The sequence below is a fragment of the Stylophora pistillata genome, chromosome 2 (genome assembly GCF_964205215.1).
Source record: "Stylophora pistillata chromosome 2, jaStyPist1.2, whole genome shotgun sequence".
In the NCBI taxonomy this organism is placed as follows: Eukaryota; Metazoa; Cnidaria; class Anthozoa; order Scleractinia; family Pocilloporidae; genus Stylophora; species Stylophora pistillata.
In genome coordinates, this window is record NC_142520.1 from 33,587,574 (window position 1) to 33,612,757 (window position 25,184).

The window sequence follows — 25,184 nt, forward strand, 5'->3', positions numbered from 1 at the left end:
ATTCTTAAGACTTCAAGAAGACACAGAAGGTCTTGAAAGCGCCTCTATCAAACAAGAAATTATTTCAGAGCAGAAATCTCAAGAGTCAAATCGCAGCAATGTGTTCCCGATAAAAAACAAAGCAAAACTTATTCTTCCTCCAAATATAACTCCTGCAATATTTTGACACTGTATGTGTCATCGTCAAATGATCTGAGGATCTTGGTGTGGTTTGTAGGAGAATACAGGTCTGACAGACTGTAAAGGGGAGATCCAGCGGAAACTTAGGACCGCATATGACGATAAAGCAGCGTGCATTTTACTTTTTATACTTATTTCTTACCCTGAAATATTCGCGTTTTACTGTCAGTGATTTTCTCCTTATTGAGCGTCGTACTGTGTCCTTTAACAAATTGACGTCAATTTACTTTGACAATAAAATTATCATTTTATTAGGCCTGCTTATGCGGCTAAGTTTTTGGAAAATCACGACCGTGAACGGAGAATTTTCTTTTTCTTCTTGCTTTTCTTGTTTGTTTTCTTCCACATTTTTGTCCGTTTCGACCAATTCTTCAAAAGTTTCTGCTTGTATTCCAGTCATATAACTTGAAAACTATTAGTTGCCCATGTTTCTAGTATTTGCAAATGTTTCCCCTCGAATAAATTTTTCTCCGACAAATTGCTGAGAAACCTTTGTTGTGATGAATATCAAACGCTTGGAAGTTTTTATTAGTATTAAAACCGATTGAACTATCTTTATCAAATACTATTTGATACCTTTTCAAAAGCCAATTAACTACTTTACTTGTCCTTTGACGCAACACAGAGGCTACCTCCCCCCCCCCCCCCTTCCCCTGCTCTAGTCTACACATGTGCCAATCCCTTTGCGCCATCGCGTCATCGCGTGGTATGTCTGATGTGTGAGAGGTCGCACAAAAATGTGCGTTTGGGATCGAGTGACTTCAAAGGTCCACGCAGTAGAATTATCGATGATCTGACTTTAATTTCCTTATTTAGGGTTCGCCGAAATTGTCGTTTTACTTTACTGAGAGGTAAGAATTAGATTCAACACAGATAAGAATTTATCCTATTTGTAAAGTGTAGCCTCGCTAGACTCCTGAAATGCGAACACAGCTAACTCAACTGAGAACTCGTACTCTCTCCGTTCAATCAAACTAGCGTGATGATTTCCTCTGAAGTGTTTTTTTGCCGTCATTTCTCGATTAGTATATCATTTTAGTTAAGTCTAGTTCAGTAAATAACTTTCTTATCTTACATTGAGGGGGACCTATACGTAAAATTATAGATAAGCCGCTTAGTCCTCTCGTCTCTTAGATTTGCTTAGTTGTTATTGCCTTGTATATTGTTTATTCTGTTCGGTATTATTTTGTTGAACGTCGATTAGTTTTCAGTATTTCACAATAAAGCACAGAAGTATTTGAACTGATGACGATAAACCCGCAGGTTTCAAAGGATTTTACTTGATTTTATTTGACAGAAAGAAACTAGATTAATGCATGATTAATTTGATCATTATGAAGGAATTAGTTAGATTAGAAACTGAACTTGCTTTAAAGGCTGCATTCGTGATCGATAGATGATAAATTATCATTTCAACTCCTAAACCTTCCGTTCAATTAGTTGTGATTCGATCATCAACTATCTTTCTTAGTAAGATGTGGTAACAGCATATATTTGTGATGTGCAATTCAATTATGCTAACATTTTCAGTTCTTAGTACCTGTAATTGTAAATTGTGTTTTTGTTTGTGAATATTATTTTTCTCTTACATTTTCAACAACTTTCCTTGTCTAGTTCTAAGACAAACACACTCTTTTTCGTTAAAAGCCTGACGGGTTTTAAAATTGTTGTTTGATTTGAGTAAAGATTTTGATTTTAATTTGACATGTTATCAATCAAAGGTCAAGAGAGCAATGCACTTCGTTTTGAGATAGTCCTTGAATTTATACAATAAAATAAAGCAATTACATCTATTTAACTACAACGTTTATCAAGCTAACGTCTTGTCAGCACTTGGTTGAGTAATGTTTGACAGAGCTTGCATGTAATTTATCAGAAGTGAACCATAAAACATAAGTTTGAGGAAGGATTCTCTGGAAGCTTAGCTGTTGGACATGTCTGTATTCTGTGTTTAGTTTCACTCTTATTAAATGCAGTTTTTGTATTGCTTTTCTAAAAGCTTAGATTTAGAGTGATACAGCTTTCATAATTTGTTCATACATCTACCTAGCCTCAGGGTATTTCAAGCTACACTGATTGGATGCACCTGGGAAGCTAGCAGAGCACCAGAGAAGGATATGAGTTACTTCAGATGCAGTGCACATGGACAGAGCTGAATAATGAAATGCTACGTCAGCGGGTATGCGGTCAACAATGCGGGCTCAAGTGTCCTAGGTCTAAAATTTGGCGAAATTAGCGGAAAACAATAAGGGCTGACCTTTAAAACCGAGGAACTCTGTTTTCGTCAAAGGCACTTTCCTATTTCCAAAGGTTTAAAAGAGAAAATTAATTTTGAAAAGTTTTAGGGGGTGTACCAAATTTTTGGAGGTTGTTCTGTAAAAGAAAAGCGGCAAGGAAAACGACGCCTGGAAGCAACAGAATAGGAAATCAACCATGCAAATGACTCAAACTCCGTGTTTCCGCGGCAAAACCTGGCTCATGTGTATACGTTATTCAGCTCTGTCGTGCACATGCAGCAACTCTACTGAATTTCTTAAGAGCTCTCCAAACTTCCCAAGTGCATTCATACTCCAATGTACCATGCAACTGTTGGAGCTGCTGGCAACAGTCTTACTTTTTTCTGATTTTTTTTTTCCAGATTTCAGTTTATAGAAATTAGAAATGCATAAAATTAGCCATTTAGCTTGTGATTGACAGATGAAAAGTGACATTTTCAGATGGAAAGTTTCTCTCCTAAACATTTTGAATTCTGATATATGTGAATTATATAGGTTCTGAAAATTAAGTAGGGTTTTGTTGCAGTGAGACGAGTTTTTTAGTCATTTTTTTCCTCATGTACCTCACACTGGTCTTGCATCCAGTATATATTCAAGGACATAATTATTGGTAAATTATTTTGTTCCAAGGTGAATAATTTCATTCCTGTGAATGCTTTATTTGAGTTCTAAATTAATGATTATTTTTTACATGAATTGATCAATTTGCTATCATTGATAGATCGTGGGAGCTGTTGAAAAGACTAAATGTAGCACCATAAAAAAATTAACACAAATAACTATTAATAACTATTAACAGTGAACAAGATAATACCCACAGGTATCAACGAACGCTTTTCATTCCACTAATTTATTCATGTTTTTCTTGTTGTCATGTTCCCACCAATGACGTAGCTCCACTTTCTGTCTTAAAAAGCACACACAACCCATTATTCCTCTTTTCGCTCCGACGAGGGGCAAACGCTCGAAACATCAGCTTTTGTAATCGTTACGGTGGCCAATTTACCATTTCAACTTTGTTGATATATCCAAACTATTTAATACCCATTTCATTTGGAGCTTTCGACAAAGAGTGACACTAGGCCAGATACATCATGTGACAATAACGTTAACGATTTTTGTAGGTGCCAAGCTTTTGTGTTTGGCTAATTAGCTTGAAGTGTCTTTGTTGCTTTTGTTACCTTTGTCATAAGAAGTCCTTTATTGTAAGCCAAAACTTTTTCCCCATGTGATGAAGTTTTGGTAGCAGAGTGCCTTCCAAAGGATTTCAATATTACTTTATCTTTGGTACTGTTTTATCCAACCAGTAGTCAAGCACAAGTAGTATATATATACATTGTAGGAGCAGTCTTGATGTTGATGAGGCAAATTAACGAAGTCTGATCTCAATTTATCAGTACTTATGTGTTCTAGATAACTATCTCCAGTTTTTTATTTTTTTTTATTTTCTGTACCTATTTTTTACATTTTTGTTATGCTTTAGACACAAATATTTACTCACTTTTTTTGTATCAGGGATATTCATCACCTAACTTGGTAAATATAAAAAGTTCAGACAATGTTTCACATGCATGACATCTTAAATCGAAAATGATAAGGTTCAACTTAAAGTTGTCATTATACTCTGCACAAATTGCTCATAAATTGCCATTAAATTGGAATCATTAATACATCAGAAAGAAGGACCAACTAAATTAATTCTTGAAGAAGCAGAAATCTTTTTTAATTTCTTCATTCATTTAATTGCAAATAAAAACAACAATATGGCACAAAATCTCAGGTGAGGTCTGAGAAGCTTGGTCCAAAAATCCAGCTGACAGATGGAACTTACTATTTATTGCCATGTTTCCATAAATTTCTCACTTTTAAGTCTTAGGTTATTAATTTTCATCAAAACAAAACCAATCATAAACTTCCAATGATGCTTAATTACCGGCTGGATTTGGGTTTTTAATTAGAGTTGTCTATATTAATGTTCTTATTAAAGGAACATGGAGAGTTCTGTTTAAAATCAATTATATCTAGTAGTTCATAATTGCCATAAAAATTATGTCATTAACATGACTGTATAACTTAGGTAATTGTGTATGAAAACAAAAAATTATACAAAAAGATTAAGTAAAAATGTCTTGCAAGAAAATAAAGAAATAGAGCTTTCACATATACATCCTTTTAACTCAGAGTGTTTAAAAGAGAACTATAGGGTGTATATAGCTTCCAAAGATTGTACTAAGAGAAATAAATCATTAGCTTGGTTTAGTAAATGTTCGCTTTTGAACCTCATTCTAATGCCATTGTCGGTTCAAAGGTAATAATGCCAAAGTAAGTTAGTACGAGGCACTCACCTTTGATGACAGCTTTTATTTTTGTTCTGATAGTTCCATATCAAGGACATGGAATCATATTCAATAGAAAAACTGAGAAAGAAGATCAGGACACATTATGGAAGAAAGATTTTATGTCTGTCACTTCACAGTTTGTTTGTATTGCCTGCAGCTGTGGTGGAATTAACTGAGTTGGAGGAACTTGACCTGTCATGGACTAAACTTAAAACAATACCTGAAAATTTTGGACAATTGAGTAACCTTACCAGACTTTATGTGGAAGGAAACCAATTGTCCATATTCCCCACAAGTTTGACGGAGCTGAAGAAACTCAAAGAGCTGGACATCTCACATAATAAACTAACCACCATCCCTGATGGTATTGGTAAGATGATGGAACTGGAGAGATTGGTGCTGAGTTACAACCAGTTGACTGTGTTGAGTCCAGCTATAAAACAGCTGAATAAACTCAAAGAGCTGTACATTTCAGATAACAAACTAACCACCATCTCTGATGCTATTGGGGAGATGGTGGAACTGGAGGGACTGGATATGAGTTACAACCAGTTGACTGTGTTGAGTCCAGCTATAACACAGCTGAAGAAACTCAAGGAATTGCATGTGAAAGGGAATCCTTTTACAGTTGAAGGAATGCGAAGTGTTATGGAGCTAAAGGATAAGATTTACAGCATAACCTCAGATATCCCAGGTAAGTAAAGGAAATTCCTCTTCACATTAATGTTGCAACATGTGCATTTGTTAGATTGGGTCAAATGGTTGACTTGTAAGTGTTATATGCTGCTTGTTACTGGTGATTACAGGCAGCTAACAATAGTTGCATAACAAAGCCTGAGAATTAAGTAAATACTGTCACAGCTAGTGTATGATTTAGTAATGTTGACATCACTTTAGAAATTTATACATATGGCTTTAATTTGTATTGGAAGTTTTAGCTAAATTTTGAAAAACGTTATTTGGACAATTTGACTGACATTGAAATTTAAGTTCCTTGATAAGGTTATTTATCGCATGACCTGTCCAGCCCTGCTTGTGCAATTGATCCCATAGAAAATCATGGTGAAAGCTGACATGTGCAGGGCCTGAGGCAGGTTGATATGAGCAGGTCCACAAAAAGCCATCCAGCTCTGTTGCCCTCATTTGGCTTTGTTGCAATAACTCAAAGGAAAACAGGAAAAAAAGCCCAAGAAAATGGGAGTTTCTTATTCTGACTCAAAAAAAAAAATAAATAAATAAAGGAAAGGATTTCATTACATGGTCATGAGGCACGGACCCTTGCTGCACTCAGTCTGTACTTCGTAACCTCAAGCGAAATATTTGCCTATCTGGCTCTCCCACTCAGTCAATTAGTACATAATAGTTTAATCGATTTATGGGGAATTGATGAAGGGTAGATTTTATTACAAATTATTCTATAGTAATTATTGTTTTGAGTTTTGCTTTCTATTTTAGTGGAAGTATAAGAATGGAGAAAATTTATTGTGAGTCGATCATTTCACAGTTAAGGATTTTTGTTTTCATTTTGTTTTCTATTGAATGGAAAGTGTTTAAAAATTGAAAAACTAAGCTTACATCATATACAACATTTTTAGACTTGTATGATTTGTGAAGTACTGGGAATAAAACTAATTTAATTTACTTTTAGCTTATAGACTGATTTCTGATTATTATATAGGTACCATATAATTCATTGAGTCAGTTTAGTATTGGTGTATATGTTTACCAAACTTGCTTATGCATTTAACTTCAGGAAAACACTATTAATATTTATTGTATAATTTTTAAATAGAGGCCTAGCTTAGTCTCTAACTTTATTCATGCCTCAAGAGGCATTTAGAGAAGTTGATTTGTTGGCTTATGTCCTTGCTTTTGTCAGATTTTGTTGAAATTTATTGAGGCAGAAATTGCTTTTCCTTTGGCTCATGACAATTTTTTATTCAATTAGTAATGGCACAAGGACCAGCAGCACAGCAAGCTTATGAAGAGGCTTTGAAAGATGGATATGTCACAGTTTATCGTGGTCGTATTTTACTGGTTGGTCAGGATCGTGCTGGTAAAACCAGTTTGAAGAAGAGTCTTTTAGGCCTTCCATTTGACCCTAAAGAACAGAGTACTGAGGGGATTGAAGTTGATCCTTCAAGGTGTGAAATTGATGTTAACCAAGCTGTAAAGAACTGGCAGTTTACCAGGGAGAGTAAACCAGGACTGTTGGAATGTTCAAAAGATGTTGCAAAGATTGTGGCTAACAGAATGTGCAGAGAACATATTTCTCAAAAAAAATTTTCGAAGGAAGACAATTTAATTTATGGAGGAAAACTGGATTCAAGAGATGAAGGTGGAGATGTTTTCAAGTCAGAGCAGGTTTGAGAGTTTTAATTATGTCTAGATATTACTCTTTTCGTTTTAGGGAGGGCCAGAAAAGGAATGGAGGATTACAAAGGAGGAGGAGGGAGGAAGGCAGACAAAGCCTCATGAGAAATAAACATTGTGCATTTTAATTTTTTAAGAGAATGAATTGGAATTGAAACGTGATATTTCTTAACATTCTTTTTTTTTTCATGAAAATTCTAACCAAAAAACACCTTTCTTACATCTAGGATGTGTCTTTAATGGTCTGTTTCTTTAATTTGGATGTTTCAAAAATGTTTAGATGAGTTTTGAATCTCATTTACAAATCAAGTAAGAAAGAGCTTTGCAAGTACTTTTATATAAACATCTTGACTAAAAGCCAAAAATTTTACCATAATAAATAGACGTCCTTTGATTGTTTCATTCTTCTCTTCTCCTTGCATTTCTAGTGGTGTCTTCACTCCACTTAAAGGAACTTTGAAATTTTTTTCTTCCAATTGTATGTTCATTTTTAGTTTAATTTTTTTTTTGTTTTGTTTTGTCCATGTCCATGTCAATTTTTAAACTCTTAGTGGCTGTAAAATCCCTATGGAGGAGCTTCAGTAAATGTATGTGTGTATGTTAGGTAACTTCAGTCTCAACAAACACTTCATGGTTGGGATGATGTGCTCTTCTATGTCTTTATCTGTGCAATTAAGTTTCTCTCTGACTAAAGGCAGTATTATGCTCGAGATGTCAGCTTCAGAACTCTTTACAATAGCCAAATTACATCTTTAACTCAGTTGATAAAACCAAGATATCTTCTTATTCCTCCTCACTAAAGCAGCACAACAGTCTTCTAGCTCCAGCCTGACAGAGTTTAATTTGCTCCTTGATTTCTTCATGGAAATGTCAGCTTGAGAAACTCTTCATCAGGTATAAAGGCTGATAGTTTCTAAAGAAACTGTTTGAGGCTGCGTCGGTGGGGGTAACGAAATAATTTGGAGATATCAACAAAATTGAAATGGTAAATTGGCCACCATAAAGATTACAATTTCTTCATCAGGTAGCTTATTTGCATTGTCAACTCAGTTGATAAAACCAAGTTATCTTGTTATACCCCCTCCCCTCCCCCCCCCCTTACCAAAGCAGCAGCTTATTTTTTATGGCTACTGCCTCTTGCTGGGTGAGTCAGTGTAACAATAGACTATGAACCACTTCTTAAACCACAATGACTTCTGCCAAGTTTTATCCAACATTCTTGAAATTTATTTGTTTTAGAACATTTTCAGTCCTTCATTGGTTGGTGACTTTGAATGTCACTCAAAATTAGTATGTGATCACACTGTTTCCCTCTGCTACTTTTTTTTGTTTTGGCCAGAGTACTACAGAAGATGATAAACATCTCACAATAATTTCAGGATGATGCATGAAAAAACAAAGCTTTACTTTGCAGAAATGCCTTAAACGGTATGATCAGTGTATCGTAAAAACTGAAAAGAAAAACTTTTTTTTTTTGAAAAGAGAGAGCCTTTAACCATTTGAATCAGCGAATTATGCCCAGTAGATCCGAAGATATAATTTTTTCAGTTCTTGCTGTAACACCATAAAAGATAATAAACATTATCTCCTGATAATGTCGCAGTGGCATCTCCAACACATGATTGAAAAAAGATGTTTCCAGGCAGAAATGTCTAAATAGGTTTGATCTACACATCATGGAAACTTTGAAGAAAAATTTTATTTATTTGAAAAGAGAGCATTTACCATTTCAATTAGCAACAAATGGTTCAAAGAGCCACTTAATTTGTGAAGTGAGCCAGATCCGAAATACAATACCTTGAGTTTAATGGGGTGACCTGGGGTGACCTGGGGTGACCCTATTTGATGGAATGATGGAATGGTGGAACAACAGAGTGGCAAAATGTCCTACAATGCAGAATGCCTAGTTGTGTAAAACAAGTCTCTCATAAAATGGAACTGCAATAAAATAAGAAAATCATTTAAAATTAACAGGCAAAATTGAAATTAAAAGAAGCCTAGTGTAATCATTATTGGAGCCTTGAGGATAGAGCAATAGAGGAACAGTGAGGTTGTTGAGCTAACCCATATAAGTTGTCGCTACTATTGATATTGTTATCATATTATTATACTATATTGTTGTTAATATATTATTATTCTTTACCATTTAATTATTGGTTGAGTGTCAATTAGTCACTATATTCTTGAATCATCTCTCTCTTGTGGAACAGGGCACTCATAAATGTGTGAGATGTAGCAGCAGTAGCCATATGTAGTCAGAACTGCTTATTATTATAGAAACTTACCCCCTTTAAAACTGTTCTAGACTGAGCTGATCATAACTTTTTTTTAAAATTAACATTTAGCAGCCAGTTCATAACTTTAAGCTTTGGTTACATCAGTATACGCACTTACAGCGAGCATATTATCTCCTTTAATTCTCCATTGAGGTTGAGGATAAAGAAGGTTTCACAGATGTTCTGCAAAACAGTGGAAGTAATCATTCTACTACTGAATGCAAAGATGAGAACTTAATACAAGCTGAGCCTGATGTGATGATTGATGTTGCTCAACCTCCTGATACTGCAAAGCATGTTGATCAGTGGTTAAAGTATGCCAAAGGCAAACCCATCAAAAGTGCTTTATTCACAGAGGAATCCTATGTTACAATGGATATTTGGGACTTTGCAGGGCAGCACCTGTACTATGCCAGCCATCCTATCTTCTTATCACAGCGAGCACTGTACATATTGGTGCACAATCTAAGCAAACCTTTGGATGCCCCAGCTGAGCCCTGTGTGAGGCAAGGATGTAATGATGTGAAATTGGCAAACCCTAACAATGAAACAAACATGGAGAATTTGTTATCATGGCTGGCTACAGTGCATAGTGTTGCCCAAGCAACTGATGACACAGATGATGATGCTCAACAAAAGCTGCCTTATCTCCGTCCCCCAGTGTTCATTGTTGGCACACATGCTGACAAACCAGTTGAAGACATAGCAGTGATAAAGAAAAAAATACAGGAGAGAATTTCTGGTATGGAATACGAAAAGCATGTCATCAGACCCTTATTCTGCATTGACAACACAAAGAGACCAAGTTTGATCAACAAATTTATCCAGAAGAGTCGAAAGCAGAGAGGAAAACATAAAACGGGTAAGATGCAGACTTCATGTTGTATCCTTCACCATATGTTACTTGCAGTAATTGATGACTGTATTACGAGCCTGTCTGTCAGTCAGGAGTACCAAGAACACTTTATTTTGGTTGGAAAGCATTATAAGCACACAATATTATCTGACTCACATTTGTTACATGTCATTAAACATTATTGTGTTGTGTTTCATTAGAATTTTAAAATTTGGTAGAATGAGTTAAGGCTATGAGTGAATGCAAGTTAGAGTTTAGACTAGGTTTTTTTTTTTTTCATTAGTTGCATTCTTCTTAGTTTTCATGCAGCTACTTTATATATACTGGCAGCACTTTACTGGGTCCTATAAATTTGGGAGTTTGAAGGAAGGAACACAAGAGCTAAACTTTGGGGAGTTGAGAGTCTATCATTTTGGCTATGATGTCAGCTAGAAAATCTCTGCAATCATACAAGTGTAATAAAAACTATATGCTCATTGTAAGCACATGTTTCTGTGTAATATTATGCATTAGATCCCTTGTCTTAACATATCCTGCAGAGCAAGAAGGAAAAGCAGATGGAATAATTGAATTGCAGAACAAAATCATGGAGGTCTTGGGCCAGGAGCCTTATATGGGGGAGAAAATACCAGTCAGGTAAATAAAAAACACTATTGATTTGGAAAATCCCCAGTTAATGCACTTCAGGATCAAACTTTTACTCAAACGGCCATGAAAGTTCTTTGAATATCTAGCAGATTGCAGGATAACTTTATATGCATGAACATGTAATTATGAGCTCAAAATATCTTACCTCCACTGGTCTAAAGTTCATCAAAATTCTTAAGAGGCCGTGACTGTAAATATCGAGAATCGCTGGCCAGGCTAAAAAAATCGAAAATCTGATAATTTGCCTGGAAAACCCCTTTAGGGAGATATGTTAGAAAAAATATTTCAAAGATTGAAAAATCAAAAGTCGGGGATATTTTTACTTCAAAGTATTATTAATTTGATTTCTATTTGTAGCATTTTAAGCAGCTTTGGTTTAATTTTAAAATTCGCATGATTTTTTAACAAAGTGCTGACAAACGCTTGTTGCAAAAAGCGAAAAATCGACCAACTTCAAGCCTTCAAAACGCTTCTTGGTATTACTGTGTGATGGATTACTGTGTGATGGATGTCCTCCCCTGGGGTGGGATGGGTGGGATTTAGGGCGCACTTAATTTGGAGCCTCGCTCTGTTGTGCGACCCTCACCACACTCTGGTGAAAGTGATTAAATGTGGCATGATGTCTAACTACATGCTGGCACAAAGTTTGGTCCTTATACTAAAATAATATAAAAAAAAAATTTTGGGTAATTACGAAACGTGCCGGCAAAACATAAAGCTTTGCGATGCACTGTGGCCAGAGGTCACGAATTTGTATGATGCAAATCAGTTGTAGAAATCGTACCGCCTAACGGTTCTGGTGTAGGAAGGGCTCTTTTCACGGCTAAAACGTAAAATTTACAAGAATAATGATCAGTATTTAATAGCGTTTAATTCTTTTTTAAGCCAATGAGTTTTTTGTGTCATTTCTCAATACTGTCTTGACGAAAAGCAAACTGTTTCAATTGCGTGACAATTGTCACGTTGGATCACAGGTGAAGTTGCCGAGTAAAGCAGACACGATCCTTTTTTCGGCAGCGCTCCATTCGAAAACATCCAGTCCTATATATCTCGTTTTACATTATTTTTAAAAATTCTTTTGAGTCTTTGTCGAACAACATCCAGCCGGCCTGATCCTGTCTGACTCCAGGCTGACTGCCAAGTGCGGTTCGAAGAAGACTTTTCATTTCCGGTTTGCGCCATTAATACGGAGACCGCGGAGCTATGGGGTTGAGTGGGCTGTAGCCCCACCAAGAACATTTTATTATTATCATTATTATTTATTTAAATCTTTGTGGTAAAAAAAATTGACAAATTTTTCTTAGGACTGAAGCGCGTTTCCAGTGATTTCAGAAGCTCTAGATTTCAAACTTTGCGGGGGGAGCATATCCTAGGACACCCTATCGGCAGTCTTTCTCTACTAAGAAAGGCGTACTAAGAAACAGACAAAAGGAGGCTCTCCTCGGAGGGGAGGCCCCAGGACCCTCAAAGATAAGCTGGTACCAATGAGCTCACACTACGCCGGAACTACAATAGCTCCTCCGATCCAAAATATGCTCCATGGCCCCCGTTTTATATCAACGTTCACATAAAACTCAATTTTTCGAAGCAGCCTTTTGCCATTTGATTTTTAAACTGCACTGCAAGAGCAGCATTTAACAAGGTCTTCGAGCAGAGCGATGTAAGATGTCTTTTTTCTCTGATCAACCCCAGGGGGTAATGCAAGATTGAAATTCTCGCAAAGGAGTTTTAATATGCAAGTTTGAGATTTTTGAGTGTTACTCTCGACCATGGAACAGATGTTGCACCGTTGGTAATGAATAGGGTGAGTTACATTTAACTGCTTAAAGATAGACTCCTTAGCATTTGACAAATTAGATTCTTCCAACCAGATCTTGCTCAGTTACAGCTTATGCGCAGTGGGCTGTCTGCTGTTTCACTTTTGCTGCCTTTCTGAAAAAAAAAAAATTAAGCTACTTGTTGAGTTGTCAAAACTCAGACACTCTGAACAAGCGCTCCCCGTTCGATCCTTTTGCTCTTCTCATTTCTGTTGCAACCACTTCTGCGTCGACCTTTTTGCCACTTTCTGGTCCGATGGTAAATCTCGCAGTCAGATACTCGTTATTTGTATTTTGACTCGCCCTACGGGCTCGTCAAAATACGGCACAACTCGTAAAAATAGCCGGCGATACTACACAACAAAACGTCTAATAAGATTTAGTATATACTAAAACAGTGGATAGCGTTGAAGGCGCGCTCTGATTGGCTAGTCAAACTCCGAATATCCTTTGCTATTTACCTCCGAGCAACTCGGGAAAAAATGGCGTCCCAGTTTGCATCCGTGACAAGCGAAGAAATCAGTAAAATTAACGACGAAGCAGCCCCTGAAAACCCAAAAAAAGCGACTAAATTTGGTTTGGCCGTGTTTCAATGTAATGGTTTAAGTTTTTAACCCGGAATTTATAGATAAAAACCAATGAGAAAGGTTTTGTTTACAAATGCAAATTAATCTTGCGTAACCTCACTTGTTCACTTCCGCGCTTGAAAATGTTGGAATCGGGGTCATTCTCGGTGTAAAAACCTGACGAGGGTTTCTTTGTTTCATGAGGTATTGTTTTGCTGTACGCTATTGTTTATAATGTTTTGTTGTCTTTGTTTTACGTCACTCGTGAGCTTCACAGGTTTTTACACCGAGGATGAGCCTGGAATCGTTGCTGGAATGTATGAATTAAAATCAATTTTTGGTGGTGTATATTATCTTACTGTTTTAGTACATACTAAAACAACAATTCACCTCAGTGTCGGTGGTTAGCGGTGGATATTTACCCCGCCGCTTCGCGGCTTGGTAAATATCCACCACTAACCACCTAGCCACGTCCGCTGGTATAGACTATACCGGGGATTGTGTGACACGTCCGGCTGCAACGCACGATACTAACCACCTTCACTTCGGTGAATAGTTGTTAAATATATATATATTTCTCCTACTAAAGCAGTGTACGGTTTGACTGCACCTACGCGACCCAACTGTGACGAGCATTCCAGATTCTTTAAAAACAAAACAAGATTGTTTTCTGTTAATTCCACGATCACCTCGACTGGTTGTCGACTTGTGACCCGCTACTTCTGCTGGAATGCAACATCTAGTCTTGCCTGTTCTCCAGCGATGACCGCGCGCGTCTCTGTGTTTAGGGCATACCGTCATATGCAAATGACATTTCTGTGCGATGAAAACCCCTGTTAAATTGGTAAATTAATGCTGTAGAAATGAATAGTCCGAATGTATTCATGTTGTAATCGAAAATTGTAAATCAAAATGATCTCTGTTAACCTGCCCGTGTAAGTAACGATTTCCTTTCGTTGTTGACGCTTTCAACATCCGTCAAAATGTTACAACCCTTCGAGTGAGCTGTAACATCCCTAGTACAGTCTTTCAGTTCGACAAGATCGGCCGCGTTTAGATAGTCAGAACTTGCACCACAAGCCCCCCCCCCCCCCCCCAAGAAGAGAAGCAAAGCTACAGAATGACATCATTTTCTTTTCGTGCTCTGTGAAAAACCTAGCACGTGTTTACCTTTAAGAAAGAGACCATGATTGCATCACAGAGAATTGCCGTGACATAAGTCCTTTTTAACAAGTTTTACGACAGGAAAGTGGCCATTTTACGAAAAAGATAAGAGTAAAAAAAAAAGTTGGGCTGTTATCTTGAGGTCAAAAACTACACAGCAAAAGCTTTGTGTTGCGTGACTTTGTTTACTCACATAACCGTTTTTCAAGATATCCAAGATGTTTAAGAAGAAATGTCGCAGTTGCAGAAAACGTAGCTATTCAACTAAGAATAATGTCGATAATAAACACCTAATCAACCAAAATGGTGAACTATACAGCGGCCCTTATCTATAGTTAGGTGTAGGTAGTGCTGTTGAAATAGAGTCAACAATAACTGTCTTCTGCAATTCAAATTAACAGAAAATTTCGTATCTACGCATCAATTTACAGCCCTCTTCAGCAATGTCTAAAAGATTTTTTAACCATCTCTAACTATCTTGTTTACTTCGTAGCTCTCAATTACGATTTCTACAACTTGATTTGCATCATGCAAATTCCTGACCTTGGCCATAGTGCGTCGCAGATTCTTTTATTTTGCTGGCACTTTTCTGCATTGCCCAAATTTTTTATTTCATATTATTTTCGTATAAGGACCAAACTTTGTGCCAGGATGCAGTTTGACATGATTTCTCACATACCAAGACGCGTTTTGAGGGCTTGAAGTTGCTCGATTTTTCGCTTTTTGCAACAAATGTTTGAGAGTACTTTGTTACAAAACTATGTAAATTTTAAAATTAAACCAAAGCTCCTAAAAGTACGATAAATAAAAATCGAATGGATTGTATTTCGAAGTAAAAACACCCCCGATTTCTTACGAAACATCCTCCTTCAGTACTAGCACTCTAAAGTTGCTCAATTTTACTGTATTTTTTGCATAATTAATTTGGTAAAAGTCCGAATTTTCGTTTTTCTCCATTTTCTCGGAAACATTTGATTTTTCAGACTTTGAAATATTTTTTTCTAATATATCTTCCTGAAAGGGTTTTCCAGGCAGATTATCAGAATTTCGATTTTTACAGCCTTACCAACGATTCACGATATTTACAGTCAAGGGCTCTTAAAACATCAGAGTGTTTAATTAATACACAGTAGTCATTTTATTGCAAACAAAATAAGATCTAATTCGCAACATTGTGACAATATTGTACTATTTTTAAAAGGTGTGAATGCCTGACAGATATTAAAAAAGGCACAGATCTTTGAATTGAGATTGTTAATGGGAAAAAGATAACAATGTTAGATTTTTCTGAAAATTTGGAGGTCTAAGGCAATGGAATTTACAGCAGAAGGCTACAAATACATAATAACATGTCTGACTGAAATTATGACCCAGTTTTTTGCCTTAAAACAGCTTAATAATTTTGTTGTCTTCTAGATGGTTTTTGTTTGAAAAGGTGATTGAAGCTTTGGTGGCTAAACAGGTGTATCACAGAAATCTACTACAACTCAAGCATTATGCCAGGGAGAAGTGTTTTATGAGGAATTCAGATGAGTTTGACTCCATGATAAGTTTTTACCATGGCCTTGGGATGATAATTAAGCACCGCAGTACAGTTGTACTGAAAGCTCAATGGTTGATTGATCTGTTCAAGCAGCTGATAACCATTCCACCTTTTAATAAAGTGGTAAGAAATATTTCAGTTTTCATTATATTGATAATTATGGTAAAAAAAGAAAAAAAAAATTCTAATTTTAGACTGAAATATGATTCAGAGGCTTTATTCAAGATGATTGCCAATACAATACCAGTACATGTTTTTTAATAGTAGGCAGCGGTGTCTGTTTGTATTTTGGTGACTAATTATTGTATGGTTTTGAAACTTAAAATATTGTCTATGATACACTTTTATGGATATTGTATATATTTATGTAACAGACTTAATTAATGTTATGGAAATGCAACTGTGCCAAATCATCTACTGCATGATGCCATGGCTCCCTAAGCAAAAGACAATTTTGAAGGGCCTCTTTTTTTACTTATTGATTTAACACCCTTTACCAAAATGATTTTTAAACTGATGCTCTTAAAATTCACTCAGCTGTTGTTCTTATTTATCATGTCAATCAGCCAAGAAACCATATAGTAACTATCAGAGTGGAAGGCAGCAAAGCATTCGATAACGTTTTTTATTCTGTGCCAAAAAAAATCCTTAATAGCAAAAGTACCAAGTTAGGTTAAAATGGGAATTTGTCCATCAGAGTAGTCACTTTACTATTCATTGCAGGAAAGGGTTAAGTTTTTTCTGTTCGGTGATATTCTGTTATTTCATAAGCTTGATTATCTATCCCCCATTTGGTTTTTAGTCTAGGTTGCCCTAATGTAGGTACATGCACTAAAAAAGTATTTTCCTTAATTACGCACAGTCTTTGAAAGTCTTTACATATGTAACCACTCATTTTGCTTGATTTTCAAAATTTCCTCCATAAGGAATTTTCTTGCTTTGCAAATTATTTCGGAATTGGCAGATTGGAAACGCATCACCACCCGCTCGCGTTTAGGATGTTTGATAAACGCATATTAACTGTAGTAATTCAACCCGACAGTTATAATCCCCCAGGCTGCCTTGCCTCCACTGATTCTTGATTATGTGAGCAACCTTCAGTTTTCTAGAGCTAGTGCTATAATTCATGTTTTGTAGAGTCCTAAGGATGCTAAGTACTGGCAGGAATTAGAAGGAAGTGGTATCCTTAGCATGGAACACGTTGATCATGTGTTCTCCAGTTTTATTAAGCAAGGGATCATCAAAGAAGACATCTTAGACATGATGGAGCGATTTGGTTTAATCGCCAAGTTTTCAGTTTCCCCACCTGATGTGAAATATTTTGTGCCAGCTCAACTGAAGTGTCCACCTGACAAACTATTTGAAATGAAACCTTCATCAACTGATCCGTGTCCATTGTATTTCCTCTTTGTCCATGGCTTTGTTCCTCACGGTCTCTTCTTACAGCTTGTCTCGCGATCCATTCGTTGGTGTGCTAAGAAATGGCCTGTGCATCAGCCTACTTTGTACCAAAATGGAGCATGTTTCATCATTGGGAAAGATATTCATGATTTCGTCCTCATTTGCCAAACAGGATTTGTGAAGGTAATCTTGAGAAAAAAGAAGCAAAGTCATCAGGTTGTAGGACAGGACACAGCTGAACTAGCAACTGTTGTTCGTGAATTTCTTAAAGATACCCTACAGAAACTGTCGCAAGAACTTCCCTACCTGAGGGGTCTGGAGTATAGGCTGTGTGTTGCTTGTCCGTACTGTTATCAAGTGAAAGAGGAACCACTTCGAGCATGCTCAGACCACATGAAAACCGCTTGCACACACGAGGACTGCTTCCACCTCATTGATGCAAATGAAGGCAAACCGGCAATCTGTACCAGAGAACTTTGGGATGAAGTACGTACCTTCCGTGGGCTGGAAAAGTGGTTCGTTAGAAGAAAAGGCCAGGTATTACAAGTTATTTTGATTTGTTTCTGCATAATTTATGTTTCTCAAACTCCGGCTCAAATTTCCTATTGCTCTATTCAATTCTCCTCGTTTGAATCAAATGGATTGTAGTCAGTGTGGGCAACCTTAACGCGGTTGGTTTGTCTTCAATTTCAAACATAAGTCAGAAATTCGTCTCCAAGATATAATTCTATTGACTTGATGTAGTTATCTCTCTGTTATACCATGTTGATGATTTTATCATCATAAACTTTTAGGAGTGCGCCCGAAATGTTTATGATGTAATGTTAGGTAAGTGATAGGACCTAATGTGACAACTTAATTTTGCCCAGGGGTCATGGTCTTCAAATGTCACGGCTAGATCACAATGTGAAGCAGCTGAAATTATATCACTGAAGGTGACCCTCCTGGGCAGTGAATGGAGTTCGTCAATGGGAGGCTTATCCACCATAAACAGACAACTTGCCATTCTGATGGCCAAACGCACGCAAGTGGACGTCACACTCCTAGTCCCACAGTTTGCCTGTTCCGAAGAGGACAAGAGAACTGCAAGAAGCCACAATGTTTCCATCAGAGAAGCAGAGAAACTTACAGGCTACAGTGACCCTCTTGACTGGTTGAGTTTCCCACCAAGAGACCTTGTCATTGACTTTGTACTGGGTCATGGTGCTAAACTTGGTAAACAAGCCCAAGTTATCAAAAAGTCGCACAGTTGTAAGTGGATTCAGGTAGTGCACACCGCACCTGAAGAACTTGGAATGCACAAGAACTATCCTAGGGCCATTTGTAAAGGTGAAGAGAAGAATTCAACGGAAGTGGAGTTGTGTAAGTTGGCAGATGCTGTTATAGCCGTTGGACCAAAGTTAACAGACGCTTTCGTCGCTCAGCTTCGCTCATGCAAGAGTCACGAAGACATCCTTCAACTGACTCCTGGAACTTTCTGCGAGTTTTCTGACGTAGAACAAGCCCCAAAGGAGAGTAAAAAGTTTAAGGTACTGACGTTTGGCCGTGGTGATCCAGAGGACTTTAGCCTTAAAGGCTACGATATCTCTGCCAGAGCAATAGTGGAACTGAAAGATAGATCTTACCACCTGATCTTCGTGGGTGCACCTGACGGTAAACAGGAGGAGGTTGCAACGAATTTGCTCAAGAGTGGAGTTGATAAAAACCAGCTGACAGTGAGGAAGTTCGTACAGAGTAAAGAGAGATTGAAAGATTTGTTTTGTGAAGTTGATCTCTGCATGATGCCCTCCAGAACAGAAGGTTTTGGTTTGACAGCATTAGAAGCTTTGTCTGCTGGTCTTCCCATTCTTGTCAGTGGCAACTCAGGATTTGGTGAAGCATTGTGCACTGTACCATCAGGCAAATCATTTGTGGTGGAGGGTGAGGATCCTAAGGAGTGGGCAAAGGCCATTGCTGGTGTCCGAGAGAAGGAAAGATCAGACCGACTTCATGAGATTCAGAAACTGAAGACTTCCTATGAAGAGATGTACAGCTGGGAGAAGCAGTGTGACATTCTTGTGGGGAAGATGTGGGACATAGTTCATGGTGAGAATGATTTGATTGTATTTCAAAGAGTGTTTTTGCTGGCTTTCGGTCTCTTACTAAGCGTTACGTAAGGCGGAGACTTAACGTAAGGCGGAGACTGAATAGTAATCAGTTGTTTTATCCTCTTGTTGATCGGAGTAATATTGAAAAACGGTTTCTTTCTATGTTTTTAGCTTCTAAAAGACGAGACACAATTTTCAGATCTCACGAGGCCGAAGATGTTGACACATCAACCGAACAACGAACACTTGATTCATTACTGACTCCAAGTGAGTATCAAAATGTTAGTAAAACATGGTAACTGACATGCCCAAATAAGTACAGACAGGTTACAAGTAGATCCAACATTTCTCCTTTCCTTAATATCCAACTACAGGCCAGCTTGTCCTTTTGATAAAGTTTTGCACTAAGGAGACGTATGTTATTATTTATACCTCTGCTTCCTTCAGTTATAATCCAAAGACATGTAGACACAAATTTGATTTTCTTTCCCTTCCGGACTGGGCGGATAGCGTGGTGTTATTTATTTCTTTCGTCAATTGAAGTTTACATCCCATTTCACCTTGAACAAACATAAATTGCCTGAAACAGGGAGACTGGGGACGTTCTTTGCTTTGTCTCAAAACAAAGTCATAGTTTGAATGCTGTTCCTATCAAAAGGTGTTTATGTTCTATTCAGAATGAAGTCGTTATCCGACGAAATAATGCCGAAGTAATCATATCTTAATAAGGTAGAGGAAATATTTAGGGCCAGTTAATTATACGAGGTTTAACCTTAACCGCAGTTTTACGCAAGCAGTGGGCCGCACGTATTTCTATAAGAGGTTTGTTTTCATTAGATAAATGTCCTTCCACTGCTAGCTTTCAGCCATCTCGACACTGTTCACTAAAATTAATGTTCAGATAAAAGACTCAGCTCAATTTAATATAGTTTAGAACGCGGTTTTGTTAAACAACGGCTGAACTTTGTTTAAATAACTGGCCCTATGGTTCTTTTTCCAGTTACACATATCTGTAAGAGTGTCGTAGACCGTGTCGTAAACTTTTCTTGTCTGCTTCTTCTCTCTTGATTATTAGCGTTTTCGTTCGCACATAAAAAAGTCAGTTGACTTCCAGTTTATCGTTTCCAGGCTCAGTTGTTCGACAGAACACCAATTTTTCGGTGGTTGAAGCCCTTCTTTCCTTCTTATTATCCTAGTGTTTCTTACTAGATTGGAATTGTTTTTCTCCAGCTGACGATTGTTTTGCACCTTTAATGCAGTTAGATTTATAAAAACTTTGTCTCTTCAAGGTTCTCCTGATCGAATCATCCAGAAACTTCAGCAGATGCAACTTGGTGCAACCAAAGTTAAGAGCAGAACAGATCTTTTATTGGGGCTGAGGAAGATTGCATCAGACAAGGGCTTCAGAATATCTGACAATTAAGGATCAGGAAATTGCATGTTCTATGCATTGTCAGAACAATTGGAAATTGTTAAAGGAATCAAAATCCCACCTGGCAAATTAAGACAAACCTTGATCCAGTACCTCAGGAGTAACCCAAAACTAGTAAGTTGATGCTAGTATGTCTTAACGGCCCATGTCACGTGCTCTTATTCTAAGGGTATGATGAAGGTTAAGTTTGTATACAGGTCAACTGTTGAACACCACTAGAGCCTATGTTAGTGTTTACAGCGTGAAGTGACCAGGAGTACTGTTACTACTCCTTTAAAGTGCACCTAAACCCAAAAATTTTTTTTCGCTTAACGAAATAAGTTTATTTTTTGGAGTATTTCTGTGCAAAAATTTTCTGCTCAAATCTTTAATTTTCTGTGCCCAGTCAAAATACGGAAAATCGGCCGCCATCTTGCCCCGCGACCGAGTTTAAAGAGGAATGGCTCTAGCGGGTAATGTGACGTCAAATCGAAGGTTGTCGTCGATATTGTCCGAAATATGCCGACTAGGTGTGTTGTATGAGGAATGTATGAAGCGCGATACCCTCTTGCAAATTTCGCACGTTGCTACATCCTTCTACAACACACTTAGTCGGCATATTTTCGGACAATATCGACTACAACCTTCCCAAACAAGTGAAAATATGTGAAATGCAGACTTTCGTGTTCTCGATTTGACGTCATATTACCCGCTAGAGCCATTCCTCTTTAAACTCGGTCATGAGGCAAGATGGCGGCCGATTTTCCGTATTTTGACTGGGCACAGAAAATTGAAGTTTTGAGCAAATAAAAAAATTTTTGCACAGAAATACTCCAAAAAATACGCTTATTTCGTTAAGCGAAAAAACTTTTTTGGGTTTAGGTGCACTTTAAGGAATAATGGTCTTTTTTTAGGAGCTCTTATAGCAGCATGTACCCCTGAAACTGAAAGGGTTAACTTACCTATTTGAGAAGCCACACAGTGATGTTGGGTACAGTTGAATTCATTTGTTACTCAATGTCGTCTCGAAAGTAATGGTAAATTGCTAATTAAAGGTCGTCACGCACAATTCTGATAAAATTACTCCAGGACTCGTACTCCACGCGCTCAAGTTCCCATTTTGAACTGATTTTCTTGCAGCCGGATGGAACAGATCTGTTTCATTTTGTCCATGGACATCAAACATGGACAGAATACTTAACACACATGGAACAAGTTGGCGCTTGGGGTGATCACGTGATTCTGTGTGCCGCAGCAAACTACTATGAAACGTGTATTTGTTTGGTCAGCAGTCTGCCCCATAGAAATGATGTAATCATTACGCCACATTGTCCAGTTGGCGAAAGCAAAGCGCTTGTACTGGGACATATTCAGGAGGTGCACTATGTCAGCCTTCAACCCGCTCAAGGTACAGCTCATGACATCACAGTTAGTAATTGTAGTCTTATTTTCATAACTGTGTATTTCGTTTAATGTGTTACTTGCGGTCATAAATCTTCTCAACTCTGAGACGACATTTAAGTCAGGCTTTAACTTCAAGGCTTTTTCTCCATTTTCCCATTCATTGTCTTTCTTTGCTCGTTTAACATACGTGATGACGTGGGTCTCTCCTGTACTAATTGACGCTTAATCGCCCGCCTCAATTAGTAGAATCAAACGGCATTTAATGCAGTGTACTCTCCTTTGCTTTGTAATCGCACGGTTGTATTTGTTGTTTTTACAGGTTAAAAGACAGGCTATCTACACAGTCATTATGCTCGGTTCAGATCTCTGTAGAAAAAAGAAAAACCAGCCAAATGAAGGTGTGGCTAAGAGTTTACCGTGGACCTACAAGAGAAACAAAGTCTTTCAGAATTGAAAGTTTTTCTTTCGATACAATGACTAGATGTCACGGTGTGCATAATTCTCTAAAAACTGAAGGGCATCAAGATAAGATAATTTACCGCAAATGATTTCGTTGCGTTACTGAAAGCACAACAGGAAATTTTAATTAAGGTGCGGTTTAGAGTGGAGAAGGACAGTGCATTTTACTCGAAATATTTTTGTTATCCAAGAAGAGCGATGAAGCATTTGTAAATAAAAATCAATCTCTTAAAGTCGAGGTTTGAAATATTTTGTCTGTATAGTAGATATATTTGCCAAATACATGTAGTACTTGTATACGCTTCTTATAAACGCTGCTAAAGTGTTTAATGCTTATAAATTATGGAAATACAGAAATATTGAAACAAATCTGCTCTTTATGACACGATTTAGGGATGGTGGCATTTCTTTTTTCCCAATACTCGTCAGTGTTGTTTCGTTATGACTTGTTGATCGTTTTCACTGTTACGCATCGAGAGAAATTAAAGCTATCCAGTGGATAAGGTTAAGAAATTGCAATGTTATAAGAGGTAGGTTATTATGGGTTAAGGAAACACTTCTCCAAGTTTTAGGTCTCTTTGTTTTGCCAAACCTAAGATATTCCTCGAAATGTTTTGCGCATATTTACAGAGCCCAGTATGGGGCAGCTAATTGTTGGTGGCTATCTTTGGTCCACTAACATGGCGGCCGGGAAATAGTGTAAGCCCACTGATTGTCTAAACTAAACCAAAAAACCCCCCATCCACTTAAATCTTTTATTTTATCAAGGTTTGGTTTCTTCCTTTATCTCCCTGCTTCTTTTTTCGGTTTTTTAAATCTACAACGTCGTATTATTGGCCGGCAAATGTGAGGAAATTTCCATCACCAGATCATGAAATTCATAAACAATTTACTGGAGAACTTTTATTGTTAATAGCTTTGCTTTAAGTTTCCAGTATCAACTACAATGTAGCAACAGCTTTGAATTGAAGTTTCCTTGATAGTATGACGTAACCTTTTGTCTGAGTATCTAACAAAAATGCTTTTTATACTAATGAATGTAATGTCCCACCACAGATCGACATTGCTGCCATTTCATGAAACCTTTTGACACATCCGTCATTTCAAGAGTTTATAAGAACATTTTTCTTTTCCAAATGTTACTAGCCCACTCTAAACTTCAAGAGCCCGTGATATTTTCGAAATTGGTTGTTTAGTGGCTAGTTTAATCCAGAATTCAACGGAAAGGCCATAGATCAAACAGGCACATTTTTTTGCTGATGGCAACGATACCTTTGTTTATCACAAGTACATCTAAGAAATACATAGCGTGTTTTTTTTTTTTCTTTTCTTTTCTTTTTTTTTAATCTAGAACAGACTGTCAAGGCGTATGACATAAATTCTCATTACAGAAACAAAGGAAATGTAATTCTGTAATTCAAATACTAAAGCAATATGTATAACTCATACATTAAAAAGGACCATTTCACAAAACTAGCAATACCTTTTAACAACTGTCGTTAAATGAAATACTTGTAAATACTTCGTACTAATTCTGTGATATAATTTACAATATTACACATAAAATTACGACGTTGTCGTGGCAGCTCATTTGGTTTTTCAGTTATTGTACCAATTTGCAAATGACTATTTGCAAATGACTTTTTTCATTTGTTGTACCAATTTGCAGATGACCGAGCCCTTTGGCGAGCTAGGGAAATGATTTCCCTCACCAAAGGGGCTCGGGAGAGATCTCAACTTCGACAAATCGTGCCTGCCATTATCCGGCTCCCCATCTTAGTCTTTATCATTTGACAACACATGCTCGATATTAAGATTATAGTGACGTTCGAAAAGTCGTACTGATTCTAGACTGTTAAAGTGTAACAGGCGTCTTTACTGCTTGACCTCAAATCTTCAGTGATCTCATTGAACATCGGTAAAGGAGTGAAGATTAGTATCAAAGGATTGATATGAACGAACAGGCAATAGTCATTTGACTTTTGAACTACACAAAAGATCCTTTTTTTTTCCCCCAAGGATCAGGGCGCTATAATGGAGTATGTATTGTACAACAAAAAACATAGAAATCACAATGGCCAACCAGAAACGAGGAAAATTTACTTTTAAGACAACGAAAGCAAGTAAATAAAGCCAAACTACCTATAGTTTGTATCTAATTGGTTGAGTGGTGCGAGTTTTCTGGACCAATCACAGAGTGGAGCAATGCCAAACTCATGCCATCCAGGAATACTTTCCTTACTTAACGGACAGTTGCTCTAAACATCATTCGGCATACGGTCTAAGCTTGATAAAGAAAAAAAAACCGGGTTTCACTCGTTTAAATTTTTAATTTCTTACATCAGACCGAGTTTGATCGGAATCCATTACTAAAAATGTAACCT

General features: G+C 37.2%; 1 protein-coding gene across 1 annotated transcript in view; it reads left to right on the forward strand.

The window, feature by feature from the left end:
• Positions 1-23,036, forward strand: part of LOC111342108 (uncharacterized) — a 33,092-nt gene extending 10,056 nt beyond the window's left edge. The window contains 12 exon segments of the mRNA XM_088749437.1: positions 3,940-3,992; positions 4,835-5,489; positions 6,744-7,159; positions 9,598-10,306; positions 10,840-10,936; positions 15,912-16,161; positions 17,176-17,976; positions 18,309-19,524; positions 19,698-19,793; positions 20,816-21,072; positions 22,078-22,345; positions 22,661-23,036. Of these exon segments, the coding sequence (XP_088605563.1) occupies positions 3,940-3,992; positions 4,835-5,489; positions 6,744-7,159; positions 9,598-10,306; positions 10,840-10,936; positions 15,912-16,161; positions 17,176-17,976; positions 18,309-19,524; positions 19,698-19,793; positions 20,816-21,072; positions 22,078-22,345; positions 22,661-22,665 (4,823 nt within the window). The 3' untranslated portion in view covers positions 22,666-23,036.
• The last annotated feature ends 2,148 nt before the right edge of the window (positions 23,037-25,184 follow it).